Source organism: Vipera berus (assembly GCF_964194415.1).
Source record: "Vipera berus genome assembly, chromosome: 7".
Classification (NCBI taxonomy): domain Eukaryota; kingdom Metazoa; phylum Chordata; class Lepidosauria; order Squamata; family Viperidae; genus Vipera; species Vipera berus.
In genome coordinates, this window is record NC_138209.1 from 29,736,798 (window position 1) to 29,756,149 (window position 19,352).

The following is a 19,352-nucleotide window of genomic DNA, read 5'->3' on the forward strand; positions in this document are numbered from 1 at the left end:
CGTGTATAGAAGGACAACCACTTTGACCTCTATATGCTGACCTCTGTTAAAATGTTGAGATCCTCAAATGAAATGTACAGAACATAAGTTAAAAAAAAATCAGGGCAGGAAGGGAGATGATAAATCAGTAAGTGGTAACTAGCCTAATGCTCTATATATGCACCTAGACGATAACTCCCATAATCTCTTATCACTGACTTTGTCAATTGAATCTTATGAGAATTGTACAGTAATAGAGTATATTAGAATATCAGTTTACTGAATATGCATATCTTCTAGTGACACTTTTTTACCTACATGCAGTGCTTATAAGCTTCTATCTATACAATTCATTTGCAGATCTCTATGATCTTAACAAGGGATTTGTATTTATCTGAGTTATGTGCTGTTATCACTGTTGTTATTACTGAATTAGGTTCACCAACACCAGGACCGGGGAGAGACATTTCAGTGCCAGCTGTGTCCATTTACTTCCTCTCGCCATTTCAGTCTGAAACTCCACATGCGTTGCCACCAACACTTTCTGAGGACAGAAGCCAAAGTGAAGGAAGAGATTCCAGAAATGGATGTCAAGGTCTCCCCACTACTGAGTGACAACTCCAGAATGAGTCAGGAGGTGGATGGAGGAACAGACCATGTAGGGACTACTGCTGCCTCTAGATCTCCTGATGCACTTGGGCAGGTGGGAACTGTCATTCCACCTCTGCTAGTCAAAGAAGAACCCAAAGATGACAGCAGTGCCCCTAGCCCCTCTTTAGCCCTCAATGTTGTTGACAGAATTGCCAACAGTACAAAGCTAAAAGACTCGATTGACTTTGTGACCAATACAGCATCAGCACTTTTCAGTCAAGATATATCGGTCAAGATGGCTTCAGATTTTCTCATGAAACTTTCAGGTAAAGATAAACCAAACTTTTTTCTCTCTAGGTTGGGCCATTTTCTTATGCTTTTTTATACCATGAAAATAATAGTCTCTTCAGGTTATTAAAATATATTTCCAGGCATCTTAAATCAGCTGTATCCAATCCATGGTCTGGAGGGCTCATGCAGTTTAGACAACTAGTAATTCAGCCCCATAAACGTTTAACATTATTATGTGATTTTATAGTATAAAACTATATTATGTATTTTATATGCAGTCCGAAAAGGTTATTCTTCATTCAGTGTGACCCAAGTAGGCCAAAATGTTGGACACCCATGTCTTAAATGCTATTTTCTCTCAAAATAATGCATTATGCAGACATAATTATTTTCAAGATTGCCTTTGGATGCCACCAGTGTCCCACAGCACTAGGAGAGAGTTTCTTAGGAGTATAGTTCGTTATTTGGTGAATGGATGTCTATAATTGATCCTATCAATTAACATAGCTATTTTGGTAGCTGTGCACTGTGGTGGACACTTTGTGCCCAAAAAGTTCTCTACACTGTGGCTTGCATCTAAAAGTACCTAAGCTTATATTGCCAAGAATTTTATCATAACATTTGAAGAAGTACAAAATTCACAGAATAGCTAAATTTAAATCTCAGTATTACTCCAAGAAAAACAAGTAAGGAGTTTGAGAATGAATCTCAGCTGTTTCTCTCTGTTTCCAACTTTTTTCTTGGGTTGTTTTTTTTTAAGAAATCTTGTAGCAAGGATAGAAAGTAGCCAAGGCACCATGATACCTTGGCTTTTGAAAAGGGGGACAACCCAGAAACAGGATAAAACAAAAGTTCCTACCAATAGGAAACTACTTTACCCTGCAGCTCCAAAGGAAATTCTGCAACGTTGTTGTTGCACTGCCTCCTCTACATTGAAAGTTGAACTAATTCACTTCTGAAACTGGTTGAGTAAGCTTTGACTTTTATCTACTCCCATTTTTTTACATGTAAAAGGACATATTACAGTGGGAGTATAGAGTTGGTCCAATTTCCTAATTTCCCAATGAATCTAGTTGCAGAAATTACTGAGGTTATGATATACAGTAGTACAATTTCAACTGGGTTCAGGCAACGTCTAGTCATGCTGGCTACTTACACTCAGGTTGCTCTGTAATACTGCTTTGGAAATAAATCAGTGGATAGATTCTAGCTTTTGAGTCTGAGCATTTTTTAAAACAAATAGTTTTATTTTCAATTGTTGTAACAACACAGCAGCACTTCACTAATAATCTTAGGTGAATCCTGAAGCTACAGCCAGAGAGATTGCTGACAGGTGTGTCAGGGTATCACCGATGGCATACTGAACATCTGTCATTACAACACTCTTACTTAGTAAGGTGCTTACATTGTTTCTTGACACATTCAAAACTTTTACATAACATTTATGTTACTTTAAAAAAGGCTATAATATTCTCTATGCCTCCATGGTCAGGAATTTTCTTACTATTTCCTCACTCAACATTTACTAAAGAAAGGGGGGAAAAATCTGGCAGCTACTTTACTGTGATTTAAGGCCGAAAAATTTTCAGAGGCTGCTATAGAGAAAAGATATTTGTGAAGTGTGTTCTGTAGCTCTTCATACTTTTGAAGACTGAGAGTGCCCTTTTCAATGAACATTAATTGATCATCTATGTATGCTGTATCTCAGTAAATGGGAATGCTAAATGAATTGGAGGATCAGAATATATACAACCCTTTTTTTGGTAATTTCTCACTGATATTTTATAACTATTACCGGTAATTCACTTTAAAATGCAGTTTTATGTCCTGAGGATGAGAAAAGTTTCTCAAGGAGCTACAGTATGGGATATCTTCCCCTTTCTCCTCCAATTGCAGAGTAAAGTGATGGTTATAAGAAGCATTTTCGTGGCTCTTCTTATGGCCAAGGAAAGACAAATTGCAATGCTTTCAGCAGTAATAACATAAATGGAGATTCGGGGATAGACTTAAGGAAATGTTTGATCCACAGTATCTAAGCTCTTCTACTGCTAAACATGGGTAACTGCATTCTTCAGCTCCTTCACTGTGAGCAGCTTTCTCCCACTTTGCTTGCTGAAGAGGCCAATGTTAAGGTTGTTCTGTTCTGTATTTATACTCTGATCATTTAAAATGCTTTGGGTGGTTTAAAGCACTTCGAAAATGCAATGAAAACAGAAAATACGTACGGTAATAGAAACAACTAGCAAAATGAAACAGATTAAATTGATTTACAAGATGTAAAAACTTACAAAATTATTTGCCTGACATTTGAAAAATGACATCTGGGTAGGTGCTTTGCTAACCTTTGTAGTGAAAGCATTCCTCGGCATTCTGGGAAGGCCCTTTTCCCAGTAACTGCCAAGTACACAAGGTAGTGGAGATCACATAGGAATTTGGTTGAGTCTTTCAATGTGCTCTTAATCCTTTTACTCCAGGGTGGAATAAACATAAGATAGAAGGGTGGAAAGAAAAACCGCGAATAAAAGAAACTGAATGAATGCAGTTCTGAGAAACATGAAAATGATGGAATTAATAAAATGTTTTATTCTAGCTTTTTCAAGGTACAGTCTTATAAAATGCCTGCAAAGAGTAATTTCCATAGTGAAATCTACTTAGAGATAGATTAGAGAGAGTTAGAAACATGTTGATATTTTCCTCTGTTAAAGCACACTGCTTTGGAAGAAAGGGAAATGATCTCTTAAGATGTTGATCTTTTTTAAAGCCACGCTTATACCAATAATCAATTTGTAACTTCTTCGTTATACTAACCCAGTGTTTTAAATTATATTGTTTTAAGTTCATGTCATAAATTAAATGATATATTAGGTTGTGCTTTATATGTATTAAATGAATAATACAGCTTGAAATAGATATAAAAACAAATTTTGCATGGAGAGAGAAATAAGAGGAACTGAAAACTGAATATATCTTCTCTTTTGTTGCCTGTTTTTTAATTCAGAAATTGATAAGCAATTCTGTAGTGTTTAGCAAACAGAAATACGAAGGACCCAGATGAGATCTCTCATGCAAAGAGGACCGAAGCATTTTTTTAGTGTCTTTAACAAAAAGGTCCTCAAACTTGACTTGTGTGCACTGTTACCTAGCAACATGTTATAAAGTCACTGAAGGAGTGAGATATATCTTTTAGATGAAAATCTAAACTTGGTAGATGTGTCAATGCCACACAAGGGAAAGATGTTAGGTTAAAGGAAGAAATTAAATCCATTGATCAGAACGATATGTGTCTAAAATAACATATGGAATTATGCATTGAACCAACATGGCAATACTTAACAGATCCTTCCCATAAAACAATGTTTTATTTAGTAGACTTGAGAGATTTGCTAGCAACATTTTAAAAGAAACATTTCCATTTATTATAATATGAACAAACAAAAACATGAATATGAGAAAGACTCTGAGGATAGTTCTATGTCAGCTTTTTGGAGAAAAGTACTTCCTTTGGCTCAGATTGATGTACTGCAGGCTGCTCTGCAAATAAGCAAAATAGCAAGGGCAATTAAAGAAATGAAAAAGAAAAAAAATGCCAGGGCCAAGTCAGATTGGGACAGTCTGGTTATGCTGCCCTGAAGGCATTGCTTGAGGAATCCATAGATGGGTCATTGATAGTTCTTGTCCCAAAGGATATATGTGCTCTGTCAATTTTGTGAGTAATTGGGACTCTGAAGGCAATTTCACACATAGGCATCCTAAGAGGTTCATAACTTTATAAAACACCAGATATTGAAATGCTGTTTTTTTCTTCTATAAATGTCCATTAAATCTATATTTAAGTATTGGAAGCTGAAAATCATCAATCTGTTATCTCTATGCTATAGGTATGGTAATATGACTAACTTGATTAGGCTGATATTGAAGATTCTTGTGAGATGGACACCTCTCTTTTAATTTATGAAATAGAGATGTGTTGAATGAGATGGTCATAAATGCCTTTCAGCTATAGCATCTAAGGTATATTTATTGCTATCAATCAGCACAAAATGTTGGTTTTGTTCTGCTGGACAAAAGAGTAGAAAGGCTTTTTATTATTTTTGTAAGCATGTCAGGAATGGATGACAAGAAAAATTGGCAAATTATTTCAGTGTGCTATCTCTGTAGGAATAACCTGTAGGGAGATCTATTTTATTTTATTTTATTTATATGGATTTATTGTGGCTAGTATTGGGGATCTTTAGTCATAAAAAGTCATAAAATTTCCAAGCACTTGCACAAAAAACTAATAAGAATACATATATGTATATACACAAATAGATACACACAGCACACAAACCCTTTTTACGACCCTATAGCCCCTATTCAGGGTAGAGTTAGCTAGCTAGATTGGAGTTATATATAAGAAGCTCTCAAAATTGTAAATTGGGTGAACCATTGTCAGGTTCTAGAACAGCTTTTTCTAACCTCTTAGAGAATTGCCTTAATGTCAGGACCCACCCCAATCCACATCTTAGGAAAACAAAAACTCTTGGAGTCAGTTCTAGTCCAAAAGGAATTTTTACTAGGACATGTTTGGTTGTGGAAATACAAGACAGGACCTGGTATTGTTTTACAGATTGAAACTTTATAAAGAGTTCCCGGTTCAACCCCCCCTTCCCTCAACCCCATTTGGTCAGCCCCCCATCATTTACTTCGTGTCATCCCTTTCGTGGAAAAAAGGGAACTTTGGATCTTTATAGTTATTGCCTTCTTCCTTTACAGATTCAAATGGAGACACAGGCCAGATGCCTTCTTCCCTAACCCTCCCCTTTGTTCCCCCAGTTCAAAAGGTTTCCCTTGGTCTTTGAAATAACCTAAGGCAGGTTGAATCCACATCCGCTCCTCCTTCCTTGGGAGATAGCAGAATATGGGGGGGGGAAGATAATGTTTTAAACATACATTTATGAATGTGATATAAATGGATTCTGACAGTCTGCTCTCCTTAAAAGAAAGATATGTCCATCTGTAGGGAAAGAAAAGAAAAAAAACATATATAAATGTTAACCCGGTTTGTTCGGATATTCTGTATGAAATCTCTTAAACAGCTTTGGTGCTTTAACATGGCGTTTATTGACCCATTCATTTTCTGAGGAGGGGAGGTGTTTCCAAGCCACTAAACATTGGGTCGTTCCATGATGTTTTCTGGAATCCAAAATTTCTTCCACCTCAAAGTGTTGTTCCCCTTCCACCATGATGGGAGGTGGTGGTGGTGGTGGGATTTTTGTTCGTAGGGGAGATTGTTGTTCTCTCTTTATTAGGCTGCAGTGAAAGATTGGGTGTATTTGTCTAAGATTTTTAGGTAGTCCTAATTCAACTGTTACTGGGTTTATGATTCTTTTAATTGGAAAAGGTCCAATATATTTTGGTCCTAGTTTTTTACAGGGTTGGAGTGATTTAAGGTATTTTGTGGACAGATATACCATCTCTCCCACCTTGAACGGTATGGGATCGGCTCTTTTCCTGTCTGCCTGTGTCTTGTATGCTAGTCTAGCATCTGTTAATGCTCTTCTGACAATAGGCCAGGTGTATTGTAATTGAGCAATCCATTCCTTTAGTTCTGGAATTACCGGTTCTTTTGGGGTTAGTTCAGGTATGGGATTGAAGCTTTGGCCTGTAGCTACTTGAAAAGGAGTGTAACCTGTGCTGGAGTGGACTGCATTATTATATGCCACTTCTGTGAAAGGCAGTAGGTCCTTCTAGTTTGACTGCTGAAAATTTACATAACATCTTAAATATTGCTCAAGTACTGCATTAGATCTTTCACATTGCCCGTTCGATTGAGGATGATGACTAGATGTCAATCCTTGGGTAGTTTCTAACAGGGATAAAAATTCCTTCCAAAATGCCGTGGTAAACTGCACCCCTCTGTCAGATATGATGCATTGTGGTGCCCCATGCAATCTGTAAATATGCTGTACAAAAAGTTTTGCGAATGCTTTTGCAGTTGGAATTTTTTGGCAAGGTATGAAATGGACTTGCTTAGAGAACAGATCAGTGGCAGTCCAGACAATGGTGTTTTTGTTGCTTTCTGGTAGTTCTACGATAAAGTCCATGGCTATTTCTTTCCATGTGGCTGAGGGATTTGCCACCGGTTGTAACAGTCCTGGCGATTTCCCTTGTAACCTCTTAGCCATCGTGCAAATTTGACAACTGCTCACATAGCTTTCTATGTCTTTTTTCATAGATGGCCACCAAAATTGCCTTTTAGTTAAGTGTAATGTTTTTACAAACCCGAAATGTCCTGCTGATTTTGTATCATGGCACAGTTGCATGAAATTGCTCCTCTGGGTGGCAGGTATGTATAACTTCTCACCCACCCAGGGTAGTCCATCTTTAATTGTGCACACATGCTTATTTTTCTGGAACCATTCGTCCCCTTCCAAGGACTTTCGGAATTCTATTCCGGTTTGGCTATCCACTTTCGGCTTCATTTTTACTTGTGCCCTGGTGGTGACTGGTGCTGCCAGTTGTTCTGGAACAAGTGGTTTAAAGTCGGTTACCCGTGTGCTGTTATATTGGGGCATGCGAGATAATGCGTCTGCCAGGAAGTTCTTTTCCCCCAGCAAGTGTTTGAGAGTGAAATTGAATCGGTGAAAGTGTTGGGACCAGCGGGCTTGCTTAGGAGTGAGTTTCCTGGGCATTTTTAGTGTAGGCTGAATCCACATCCGCTCCTCCTTCCTTGGGAGATGGCAGAATCCTGGGGGGGGGAGATAATGTTTTAAACATACATTTATGAATGTGATATAAATGGATTCTGACACTTTAGATTCAGGTCATCCCTTGGAAAGGAAGGACTATACAGGGAATCTTTGACTTATAACCATTTGTTTAGCAACTGTTCAAAGTTTCCACAGAACTGAAAAAGTGACTTATGACAAATCTTCATACTTGTGACCAGCACAGCATTCCCATCCACAATCAAAGTTCAGGTATTTGGCAACCAGCATGTGTTTATGATGGTTTTAGCATTTTGGGGTCACATGATCACCATTTATGACCTACCCAGTTGAATTCTGGGAATAAGAAAAAATAAGACAATACATTACAATCTCTATAAACCTACAACACAATTATATATAAAATTATATAATATTATAAGCTTAAACAACAAATTCACTATGCAGAATTGATCACTTTCCATTGCATTTTATAAAGGGTCAGTTTAAAGCTCGAAAGTCTCTATGATTTTAAATCTGAGGTGGTTATTTGAAACCACACTTTTTTTTTCTTCGTTGCCCTCAAGCCTAGCAAATTATCTTTTAACATATTTGCCACAAGAACCAAAGTTTATGCGAGTTAGACAAAGAAAGGTATGGTAGGAAAAATATGTATTTTAATTTTTTTAATGAAGATATTTTTAAAAAAAGAAAAGAAAAATATTGGAGAAATATATCAAAATTAGGGACCTCTCCTAAGTTACTCAATTAGATTTCTTGGTGCGATTTCCCCAGTTGTTGCCCATGTTTAGCTTTCTCTTGTGAACTGATTTTATATTCATGCATTTCCTTTCACTATTCCCCCTTTTTCTAATAGCTGCAAATCAAAAAGAACCCTTGACGCCCACATTTAAAGTGAAAGAAGAACCGAAAGATGAGGACAGTGCAAGCTCCACGTTGTCTCAAACCAGTTACGGATTTAGTCATGAACCTGAAGTATCTGCCCCAAGTATTCCTAAGGAGAATCTCAAATCACAAGAAGTGCCAGCAAATGTACTGCAACAGGATATGTCAGTCAAAGCAGCATCTGAACTTCTCATGAAATTATCAGGTAATTAGTTACTTGAACATTAATCTAGCTTCTTGCATTTTTATTTTGTTTATTTGAAATTGCCTACCATTCCATTATTATTTATTTTTATGGGCACCAAGTTCTCCATCGTCATGCTGAGAAAAGGCGTTCAGGTAAGACAACGCCCCATCTCATTACTGGAATGCACAAAATTATAAATATTATTAAATAGTTGCGGAACCTATTCGTTTCTTAATGAGTGCATTTGTGCATTACTAATATTGGTACAATTTTAAAATGTTATAAAACAGCCCTCCCTCACCAAGTGACATCTGGATATACTGGGATTATAATCATCATGTTTTGTCATAGAAGGTTGAAGAATTCAGTCTTTTCTGTTATCTGTCTTGTTGTAAAAGGGAAAAAGATTGGGGGAAAGTGACATCAGTGTTAATACTTCGACTGTGTCCAAGAGCATCTTGAGCCACAAAGTAGCTGATTGCATTTTATAGTAAAGTATTATTTAATCTTGCCTGTGGTAGCTTATGCCTTCGTATGTTGTAGAAGTTTGACTTATTTTTGAAAAGCATGTGTAAATTAACTATGTAGTCATAAATTTAAAGCCTTTGTAAAAGGAGAAACATCACCCTTATCCCTGTTATCCAGAAATCCCTCCTCTTTTTAAACCCTTTTAACCCGGCAGTTTCATTGGCTCTTAAGCCTAACCGCTACAGTAATGCTCACATAATTTAAATTTTCCAAGCCATTATTTTACTGGCTGAAAATCTCTTAATTTGTATGAAATTTTGTCTACAAAATTTTTGCAAGTACAACAGAATTAGTTAAGGTTCTTCCTACAGACACCCGTGTACTCCTAACAATTCCCTGGCTGCCACAGTCTCTCTACGCTTGATTTTTTATAAAAGGTTTTAAATAAAAAAATTACATGATCGTACATAATTTGTGTCATGACCTGCATCATGTATCTGGAAAAATAGTTGATTGGGGAGGGTTGTGGCATATACTCAAATGTTCTGTTCTATATTTTACTTTGGTGGTTTTCTAACATTATTAGTACAGTTCAAAGAAAATAGCGGGGGGAGGGGGGAATCTCAATTGGCACTTTTTCCAGGGACTATCATTCTGGATGCCTAGTTGTATACTAAGATTATTATATTTCATCAGCATGACAGACTTTATTCTTATTTCATGACAATTTCAAAACATTCACAACCTGGCATAGAAAAGCTTACATTCTAGATTAATATAGGTTCATATAGTACTGCACCGACTATCATATACATTAATGACTTCTTTGTGTGAAGATTTTTATGTATCCATACTATACACACAATAGTTTAAGGAGATCTGCAGGAAAACCCATATTTTCAGAATTTGGTAATGGTATGACAAAAACCACATAATAAGGATTGCATATGCTCAGTTGAAGGGCTTTTTAGGAGGGAACTGTAGAATTGAACATATTATCCTGAAACGACATAGATCTCTCACTGGAATTCTAAGAATTGCTCCAGAAGAAATGGGGTGTGTGCTCTGTTAAATACACCACTGGATGCAAGTGTATTTGTTTTTTAAAAAATAGCTTTGAAATAGGCGGAAAGGTCATAGAAAACTCTGATCTCCAGTACTGGAAGTTATAATTGATCCTTCTATGGGAACTATTCCATTCCTGCATGTTTGTTATATAACTAGGTATTCTGGCTTTAGTCATTAGTTAATTCAGTTCAATCTAGAAGTTAAAATTAATAGTACTAAAATTAAATACTGCTTAATAATAGCTCAGAGTCCACATGCATTTGAATAAAGTTCCCCAATGCTGCCCATATCCTTCTGTTTATTTGTCTGCTCTTTAAGTGCACTGTGTATTCTATGTAATTATGCTATGATATTTGCAAACAGCTCACTTGGGTAAACTACTCTTGTGCAGATAGTGTATATGCCTCGTAGCTTTACATAAATATTAGGTAGCACCCTATATAAAATATTCAGCATGTAATTATAGGAAATTGAGATTTTGATAACATTTCCAGCACCATACCTAGTGACATAGAATTTGTTTTTCATTGAGAAAGCACATGTGTTTGTAGGTAATGTTCAGAATACAAATATAAAAGCATATATAGAAGAAACCACACATTTTGAAGTCATGAATATTAAGTGCTTGTTTTTGGCAAGGAAGTTTTATTAATTCTTGTGCATTTAGTTATAAAGTAATAAAAAGTCTTGTTTGGCTTCCAAGTAATATAGTTCAATTTGGTTACCCACAACTTAAGAAGAACTGATTCAGAATCCCAAATGATTGTTGAACAGAAATGTAATTCTAATAATAATTTCTGTAATCACATGACTACTTATTCTTTTTCTTTCTAAAATGCATTGGTTATAAAGGGAGATATGGCACAAAGCAGCTTATTAGACTATAATATTGAAGACGTTGCTTGAAGAGAATTGGTCGACTCCCCTCCGTCCCGTGCGTTCCCACAGAGAGGGCCTCCTCAGGGTGCCTCCAGTCAGAGAATGTCGACTGGTGGCCCCCAGGGGGAGGGCCTTCTCTGTGGGCGCTCCGGCTTTGTGGAATCAGCTGCCGGTTGAGCTCTGGATGGCACCGGATCTCCGCTCCTTCCGGCGCGGGTTAAAGACCCATTTATTTGAACAAGCTGGCCTGGCCTGATGGGGAATTACTTAGGGTTTTAATATTTATATATATATATTATTGTTTTTATTGTGGGCAATAATTTAATTCTTTTTTAACTTTTGTACTTTTGTAGTTTTAAGATATGCCCTGTTCACCGCCCTGAGTCCTTCGGGAGAAGGGCGGTATAAAAATTTAATTAAATAAATAAATAAATAAATAAATATACCTGACTCAGGAAGCAGTCCCTAATCTTTCCCCACTAATACCCTTTATACAGAATTGTCCAAAGCATGAGTCAGCACAGAGATTTGTGCCAAAAAAATAATCATCACCTTCCAATTGTCAGCTGTGTTGTAGAGGCAGTAATCAGGGTAAGCAGCCACCAGCCGGGCATAGAGGATTTTACAGAATACCTAGCCATGATTGATTCCACTGTGCAAAAAGAGATGGAGGGAACAGCATCACAACCTGTTTCTATGTCCTATGGAAAACCAAGAAAGGCAACAAGCATGAAAAATGCACATGCTGCTGCTTATATACTTGTTCTTTATATCTTTGTTCAACTACCCCATGCAAGAATTTAACCTAGCTAAGCAATTGGCTAAGATATCTGCTTGTTTGCCATCCTCTTATATTATAAAAAGTAGATGCAATGTAAAGTAATGATGTTAGTTTTCAGGATGTAGCTTCTTTTCAGGGTGTCTAAGAGCTAAATCACCAAGTGTTCTGCTAGTGCAGGGGTAGGCAACCTTGACTCTTTTATGACTTGTGGTCTTCAATACCCAGAATTCCTGAACCAGTCATGCTGACTCAGGAATTCTGGGATTTGAAGTCCACAAGTCATAAAAGAGCCAAGGTTGCCTAACCCTGCTGTAGTGGAAAGCTTTGCAAATCTCTGCATACAGCCAACTACTGTAGGTGACTCAGCCTGTCGTTCCCTCTCAGTCCTGTGAAGAAGGAAATAGGCCATTTCTGAAAATGTTGCAGAAAAAAATGCATGGACTTAACCACGTAGTAGCCACTAGTCAAGACTTATATGAAGATCCATCTATTCTATCTCTCCATCCACCTACCCTACCTACAAAGGAAGTACTCAAAGTTAGACTAGTACAGTGATGGCGAACCTTTTAGAGACCGAGTGCCCAAACTAAAACCCAAAACCCACTTATTTATCACCGGGTGCCAGGTGGGACGTGGCCCACTGGGTGGGTGTGGCTGTGGTGGTCATGGCAGACTGGGTGGGTGTGGCCAAAGTGAGCGTGGTCACCTCGATGTTGCTCGTGGGGAGGGACACCTGTGGGGGCTGGACAGGGTTGGGGGAGATCCATGGCGTCTCTGGCAGGTGGGGTGGTGGGCAGGAGTCTCGTCCTGTGGGGTGAAGCAAAGCAGGATGGGGGTGCCATTGCCACAGGGCAAGGCGAGGCAGGGGCCAGGCCAGCTGCTGCCTGACACCATTGGCCCCTGCACACAGAGGCCAGCGAGTGCATGGGGGCTGACGGTGTCCGTCAGCAGCCAGAGCCTGCCAGCTCCTTGACCAGTGCACTCTGGAGCATCACAGCCCGCCACCAGCAGTTCAGAGAAGCTGCCTCTGAGCTGGACAGCTGCCGGACAGCTGAGGAGGCGATGCAGTGGGTTGTGCCCAGGAAAAGGAGAGCATGCGAGGCCAGGAGGGGACAGGATGGGGGGAGAGGGAAACCAGCCGTGCCGGGATGCATCCGGCCACGTGGGACCTCGGGCAGCTGGTTGAAGAGGGACGGTTGCCATCTCCAGGGCATGGCATGTTTGCCCACAAAAAGGGCTCTGACTGCCACCTCTGGCACGCGTATATTGTATTAAAATGTTGCTGTATAACATACTATACCAATAACTTTGGGTACTTCCTTTGTGGGTACTTTGGAAAGAGAAATGTTCTGCTTTAAAAAATTATATAGTATTAAACTTGCACTATAAATTGTTGGGAGTTCAGTTTTCTTTAGGGTTTTTTTTTTGTTTTTTGAATAGTTGGTCAGTGCCAAGCTTCTGGATTTCATTTGATTATGTATTTAAATACTTTTAAAAACTCAACAGCTGTAAGTGCAGATGTTTTCTGTTTTGCAGGAAGTGTTTCCTTTCTCATTTCTTTTCATCTTTTTCCAATTAAACTACAATAATGAATTTCAATAGTTGGATTTGCTATTTCCAGGGTTATTGGTCAGTAGCATCCCAGCTTCTAATAGTCTCACAAGGAAGATTTGGCTAATGCCACATTCAAGTATTTTTGATTGTGTGATTTTTTTAAAAAAATATTTACTTATTGAATTATTTATGTGATTATACTGTTATACTTGTTGTTCAGGGTCAAAGAGGACAACTGCAGCATTCATCCTTTAATAAATTGCCCATATTTGTGACTATTTCTTGAAATATATTATGATTGCCTCTGTAGGAAAATAAAAATCCAATACAGCAGCTGCATGCAAGAGCAAGGGTTAAAGATCTATAAATATGAAAAAGGATATAAAAAATACTGGAAATGTAGAGTAGAAAGATCAAACTTTTTTATGCAATTTATTCATAGTATTTTTAAAACAGTATTTTGCAGACAGTTACACAACTGAAACTCCCAAGAACCATGATGCAGAGTTTGTAAAGTTAGTTGACTTCTGTCCATATACCAGGGGTGTCAAACTCAATTTCATTGAGGGCCGCATCAGCATTGCGGTTGCCCTCAGGGGGCCGGGTGGGTATGGCCAGGGTGGGTGTGGCCTACTGGGTGGGCGTGGCTAGAGTGTGTATGGCCTACTGGGTGGGCGTGGCCAGCTCTACATAGTTCACATCAAGGCTGCCTATGGGGGCCTGGGCAGGAGTGGGACAGATCTGAGGGTCTCTGGCAGGAGGAGGGTCTCTGGGCCAGGGCCAAGGCAGTGGGGGCCGTTCCCTCACTGTTTCCAGGATGGCTTCGCGGGCCGCATGAAACCACTTCGCGGGCCGGATCTGGCCCCCGGGCCTTGTGTTTGACATGTCTGCCATATACAATGAACTTAGTACAGGTAGTTCTCTACTTACAATAGTTCATTTGGTGTTTTGTTTATGTTTTATTTAATTTATATACCGCCCTTCTCCCTGGGGACTCAGGGCGGTTCACAGGGCATATAAATAAAAATACAATACTATACAAAAGTTAAAACAAAGATTAAATCAGTGCCCAATTAAAAAACAATAATGCAATCTAAAATGACAATTTAAAACACAGCTCCCCCATCAGGCCAGACCGGCCAATTCAAACAAATGGGTCTTCAGACCACGACGGAAAGTTCGGAGGTCCGATGCCGTCCGGAGCTCCACCGGCAGTTGGTTCCACAAAGCCGGGGCACCCACAGAGAAGGCTCTCCCCCTGGGGGCCGCCAGTCGACATTCCCTGACCGGAGGCACCCTGAGGAGGCCCTCTCTGTGGGAACGCACAGGGCGGAGGGGAGTTGAAGCCGGCAGCAGGTGGTCCCCGAGGTACCCCGGACCCATGCCATGTAGGGACTTAAAGATCATAACTAAGACCTTGAACCTCACCCGGAAGACAACTGGTAACCAATGCAGCTCGCGGAGCAAAGGTGTAACATGGGAGTACCGGGAAACTCCCAAGACAACTCTCGCGGCCGCATTCTGTACCAGTTGGAGCCTCCGAGTGGTCTTCAAGGGAAGCCCCATGTAGAGAGCATTACAGTAGTCAAGGCGAGAGGTCACGAGCGCATGAGTGACCGTGCACAGGGCATCCCGGTCCAGATAGGGCCGCAACTGGCGCACCAGGCGAACCTGGGCAAAAGCCCCCCTAGTCACGGCCACTACATGATCTTCTAGGGTAAGCCGTGAATCTAGGAGGACTCCCAAGTTGCGAGCCCTATCCACGGGGGGTAAGAGCTCACCCCCCATAGAAAGAGATGGAACATCTTGAATGTCCCGGGATGCCGGAATGCACAGCCACTCAGTCTTGTCAGGGTTGAGCTGAAGTCTGTTCCTCCCCATCCAGACCCGAACCGCCTCCAGGCAACGGGACATCACAGCGAGGGCATCACTGGGGTGGTTTGGGGTCGAAAAGAAAAGTTGGGTATCATCGGCATATTGATGATACCCAACTCCAAAACCACGAATGATCTTACCCAGCGGTTTCATGTAGATGTTGAACAGGAGAGGCGAGAGAACCGACCCCTGAGGAACTCCACAAACGAGAGACCTCGGGGCCGATCTCTGCCCCCCTGCCAACACCGACTGCGAACGTCCCAGGAGATAGGAGGAGAACCACCGAAGAACCGTGCCTCCCACTCCCAATCCCCTGAGACGCCGCAGCAAGATACCATGGTCGATGGTATCGAAAGCCGCCGAGAGGTCTAATAGGACTAGGACAGAGGAATATCCCCTGTCCCGAGCCCTCCAGAGATCATTCACCAGAGCGACCAATGCCGTCTCCGTGCTGTACCCGGGCCTGAAACCCGATTGGTAGGGGTCCAGATAATCCGCTTCATCCAGGACCAGAGGGAGCTGATGCGCCACCACACTCTCAACAACCTTCGCAAGAAAGCGAAGGTTGGAGACTGGACGAAAGTTGTTCAACACAGCTGGGTCCAAGGCAGGCTTCTTGAGGAGAGGTCTCACCACCGCCTCCTTCAAGACGGTGGGGAAATAACCCTCACTCAAAGAAGCAGATATAACCGCCTGGAGCCAGCCTCGTGTCCTCTCCCTAGCTGCATAAACCAGCCAGGAAGGGCACGGGTCCAACAAACATGTGGAGGAGCTCAGCCTCCCCATAATCCTGTCCACTTCATCAGGGGTCACAGAATCAAACTCTTCCCAGATAACATTGACAAGACCGTCCGTGTCCTGATCGCCTGACTCTGCCCAGCTGGAGTCCAAACCGGTCCGAATCCGAGCGATTTTATCCGACAGATGTTGACTAAATTCCTCGGCACGACCCTGCAAGGGATCCTCCCTCACCTCCTGATTAAGAAGTGAGCGAGTCACCCTAAACAGGGCGGCCGGGCGATTATCTGCGGACGCAATGAGGGTAGAGAAGTAATTACACCTCGCCACCCTCATCGCTGCAAGATAAGACCTAATATAGGTTCTTAACCGCAACCGGTCGGGTTCGGATCGGCTCGACCTCCAACAGCTCTCTAGGCCCCGTTTCCGACGCTTCATCTCCCGGAGCTCCGCGGAGAACCATGGAGCTCGCTGGGATCTGCGCCGGGTCAGGGGCCGCAAGGGTACAACCCGGTCAAGTGCCTCAGTGGCTGCCCTTTCCCAGGTTTCCACTAAGGCATCCGCCGAGCTGTGAGCAATGGAGGCAGGTGGGGACCCCAGCGCCGCTTGGAATCTATCAGGATCCATTAAGCGTCTGGGGCGGTACCATCTAATTGGTTCCGTATCCCCACGGCGGGGGGTGGCAAAACGGAAGACCATCCGCAGGAGATGATGATCGGTCCATGACAGGGGCATAATAAATGGAGAGCCCCCACCAAGATCATCCAACCACCGTCTAGATAAAAAAATCAGGTCAAGAGTGTGGCCTCCCTCATGAGTTGGTTCAGAAATTACTTGCGTCAGGTCCATGGCCGTCATGGAAGCCATGAACTCCCGAGCTAGCTCAGATGAGCCTCCCAGGGATGGTAGATTGAAGTCTCCCAAAACTATAAGTTTGGGAAACTCAACCACCAACCCTGAGAGGATATCAAGCAGCTCGGGCAGGGCTGCCGCTGTACGACTAGGCGAAATGTACGTCAGCAGCAAACCCAACTGCGCCCCAGAACCAAATCTCACAAAGAGAGACTCACACCCGACTATCTGAGAAACGGTGGTCTCCCGCGGACATAAGGTCTCCCTAATAATAACCGCCACTCCCCCACCCCTACCTTGAGCTCTTGGCCGGTGCAGCACCCGGAAGCCTGGTGGGCAGATGTCAACCAAAGGGACCCCACCCTCTGGGCCCAACCAGGTCTCCGTGATGCAGGCCAGGTCCGCATGCTCACCCTCAACTAAATCCCTAACGATTAACGAGGGTGACCGTTCAAAGTTACAACATTACTGAAAAAAGTGACTTATGACTATTTTTCACACTTACCACTGTTGCAGTATCCTCATGATCACATGATCAGAATTCAGTTGCTTGACAACTGGCATATATTTATGAAGATTGCTGTGGCCCAGGATCATGTGATCGTCTTTTGCAACCTTTTGACCAGCAAAGTCAATGGGGAAGCCACATTCACTTAATAACTGTATTATTAACAACTGCAGTGATTCACTTAACAATTGTGGCAAGAAAGGTCATAAATGGGGCAAAATTCACTTAACACCTTTCTCACCTAGCAACAGAAATTTTGGGCTCAGTTATGATTGTAAGTCAAGGACTATCTGGAGTCAGGAAGGATTTCAAGATACCAAACACTGTCTTTCTATTACTACTGTTACTGTTCTAATATTTATTATTGTTATTAATAGTAATATTGCTAATTTATACAGTAACTACACCATATATGCATTCATTTTAATTTTTAAACAAGTGATATGTGGAGAAAAGCAAAGTCTTACATTTAGGCAGGAAAACCCAAAAGCACAAATACAGATTGGGCGAGACCTGGCTTAAAAACAGTAACTGTGAGAGGCACCTTGGCATCCTAGTGGACGATCACTTGACTATGAGCCAGTTGCGTGCAGCAGCAACCAAAAAAGCTAATACAATACTTTGTTGTATAAACAGAGGCATAGAATCAAGATCACACGAAGTATTATTACCGCTTTATAAAACCTTAGTAAGACCACACCTGGAATACTGCAGCCAATTTTGGTCACCATATCATAAAAAAGATGTTGAGAGTTTGGAAAAAATTCAGAGAAGAGCAACTAAGATGATCAAAGGCCTGGAGACTAAAACATACAAAGAATGGCTATGGGACTTGGGTTTGACTAGTCTAAAGAAAAAGAAGAAATAGAGGAGACATGATAGCAGTGTTCCAGTATCTAAGGGGCTGCCACAAGGCAGAGGGGGTCAGGTTGTTCACCAAAATGCCAGATGGAAAGATGAGAAACAATGGTTGGAAACTGATCAAAGAGAGAAGCAACCTGGAATTAAGGACAAACTTCCTGACAGTGAGGACAATCAACCAGCGGAACAGCTTACCCCCAGAAATCGTGGGCGCTCCATTACTAGAGATTTTTAAGAAGAGACTAGACATTCACCTGTCTGAGATGGTATAGGTTCTCCTGCTTGAGCAGGGGGCTGGACTTAGAAGACCTCCAAGGTCCCTTTCCAGCTCTATTCTATTCTACACATGCATATATATGATGCTGATGCCCCTTTTCCAGCACTTAAAGAGAACATCTGTAAAAGAACATTTGCAGGATATCTTTTTAGACCAATGTAAATTCAAACTTCCCCTTCATGGATTACTGCCTTGTCGTGGCAAAGGGGCTTGCGTAATTCAATGAAGCTATGAGCTATGCCGTGCAGGGCCACCCAAGACAGAAAGGTCATAGCAGAGAGTTCTGACAAAACGTGATCCACTGGAGAAGGAAATGGCAACTCACTCCAGTATCTTTGCCATGAAAACCCTATGGACAGTACCAAAAGGCAAAATGATATGACGCTGGAAAATGAGCCCCTCAGGTCGGAAGGCGTCCAATATGCTACTGGGGAAGAGCAGAGGGCTAGTACTTGTAGCACCAGAAAGAATGAAGCGACTGGCCCAAAGCCGAAAGGACGCTCAGCTGTGGATGTATCTAATGGTGAAAGGAAAGTCTGATGTTGTAAAGATTTTTTCTCCATAGGAACCTGGAATGTAAGATCCATGAATCAAGGCAAGCTGGACGTGGTCAAACAAGAGATGACAAGACTGAACATCGACATCTTAGGAATCATCGAACTAAAATGGACAGGAATGGGTGAATTTAATTCAGATGACCATCAGGTATACTACTGTGGACAAGAATCCTTCAGAAGAAATGGAGTAGCCTTCATAGTCAATAAAAGAGTAGGAAAAGCAATACTGGGATACAATCCTCAAAATGACAGAATGATCTCAGTTCGAATCCAAGGCAAACCATTCAATAT

The 19,352-nt window shown here is 41.3% G+C and overlaps 1 protein-coding gene across 1 annotated transcript in view; it reads left to right on the plus strand.

Moving 5' to 3' along the window:
* ZNF827 (zinc finger protein 827) overlaps positions 1-19,352 on the plus strand; it is a 127,899-nt gene that overhangs the window by 47,151 nt on the left and 61,396 nt on the right. Inside the window, exons 4-5 of the mRNA XM_081332652.1 lie at positions 416-896; positions 8,428-8,661. Coding sequence (XP_081188778.1) covers positions 416-896; positions 8,428-8,661 — 715 coding nt within the window. The remainder of the gene's footprint in view (positions 1-415; positions 897-8,427; positions 8,662-19,352) is intronic.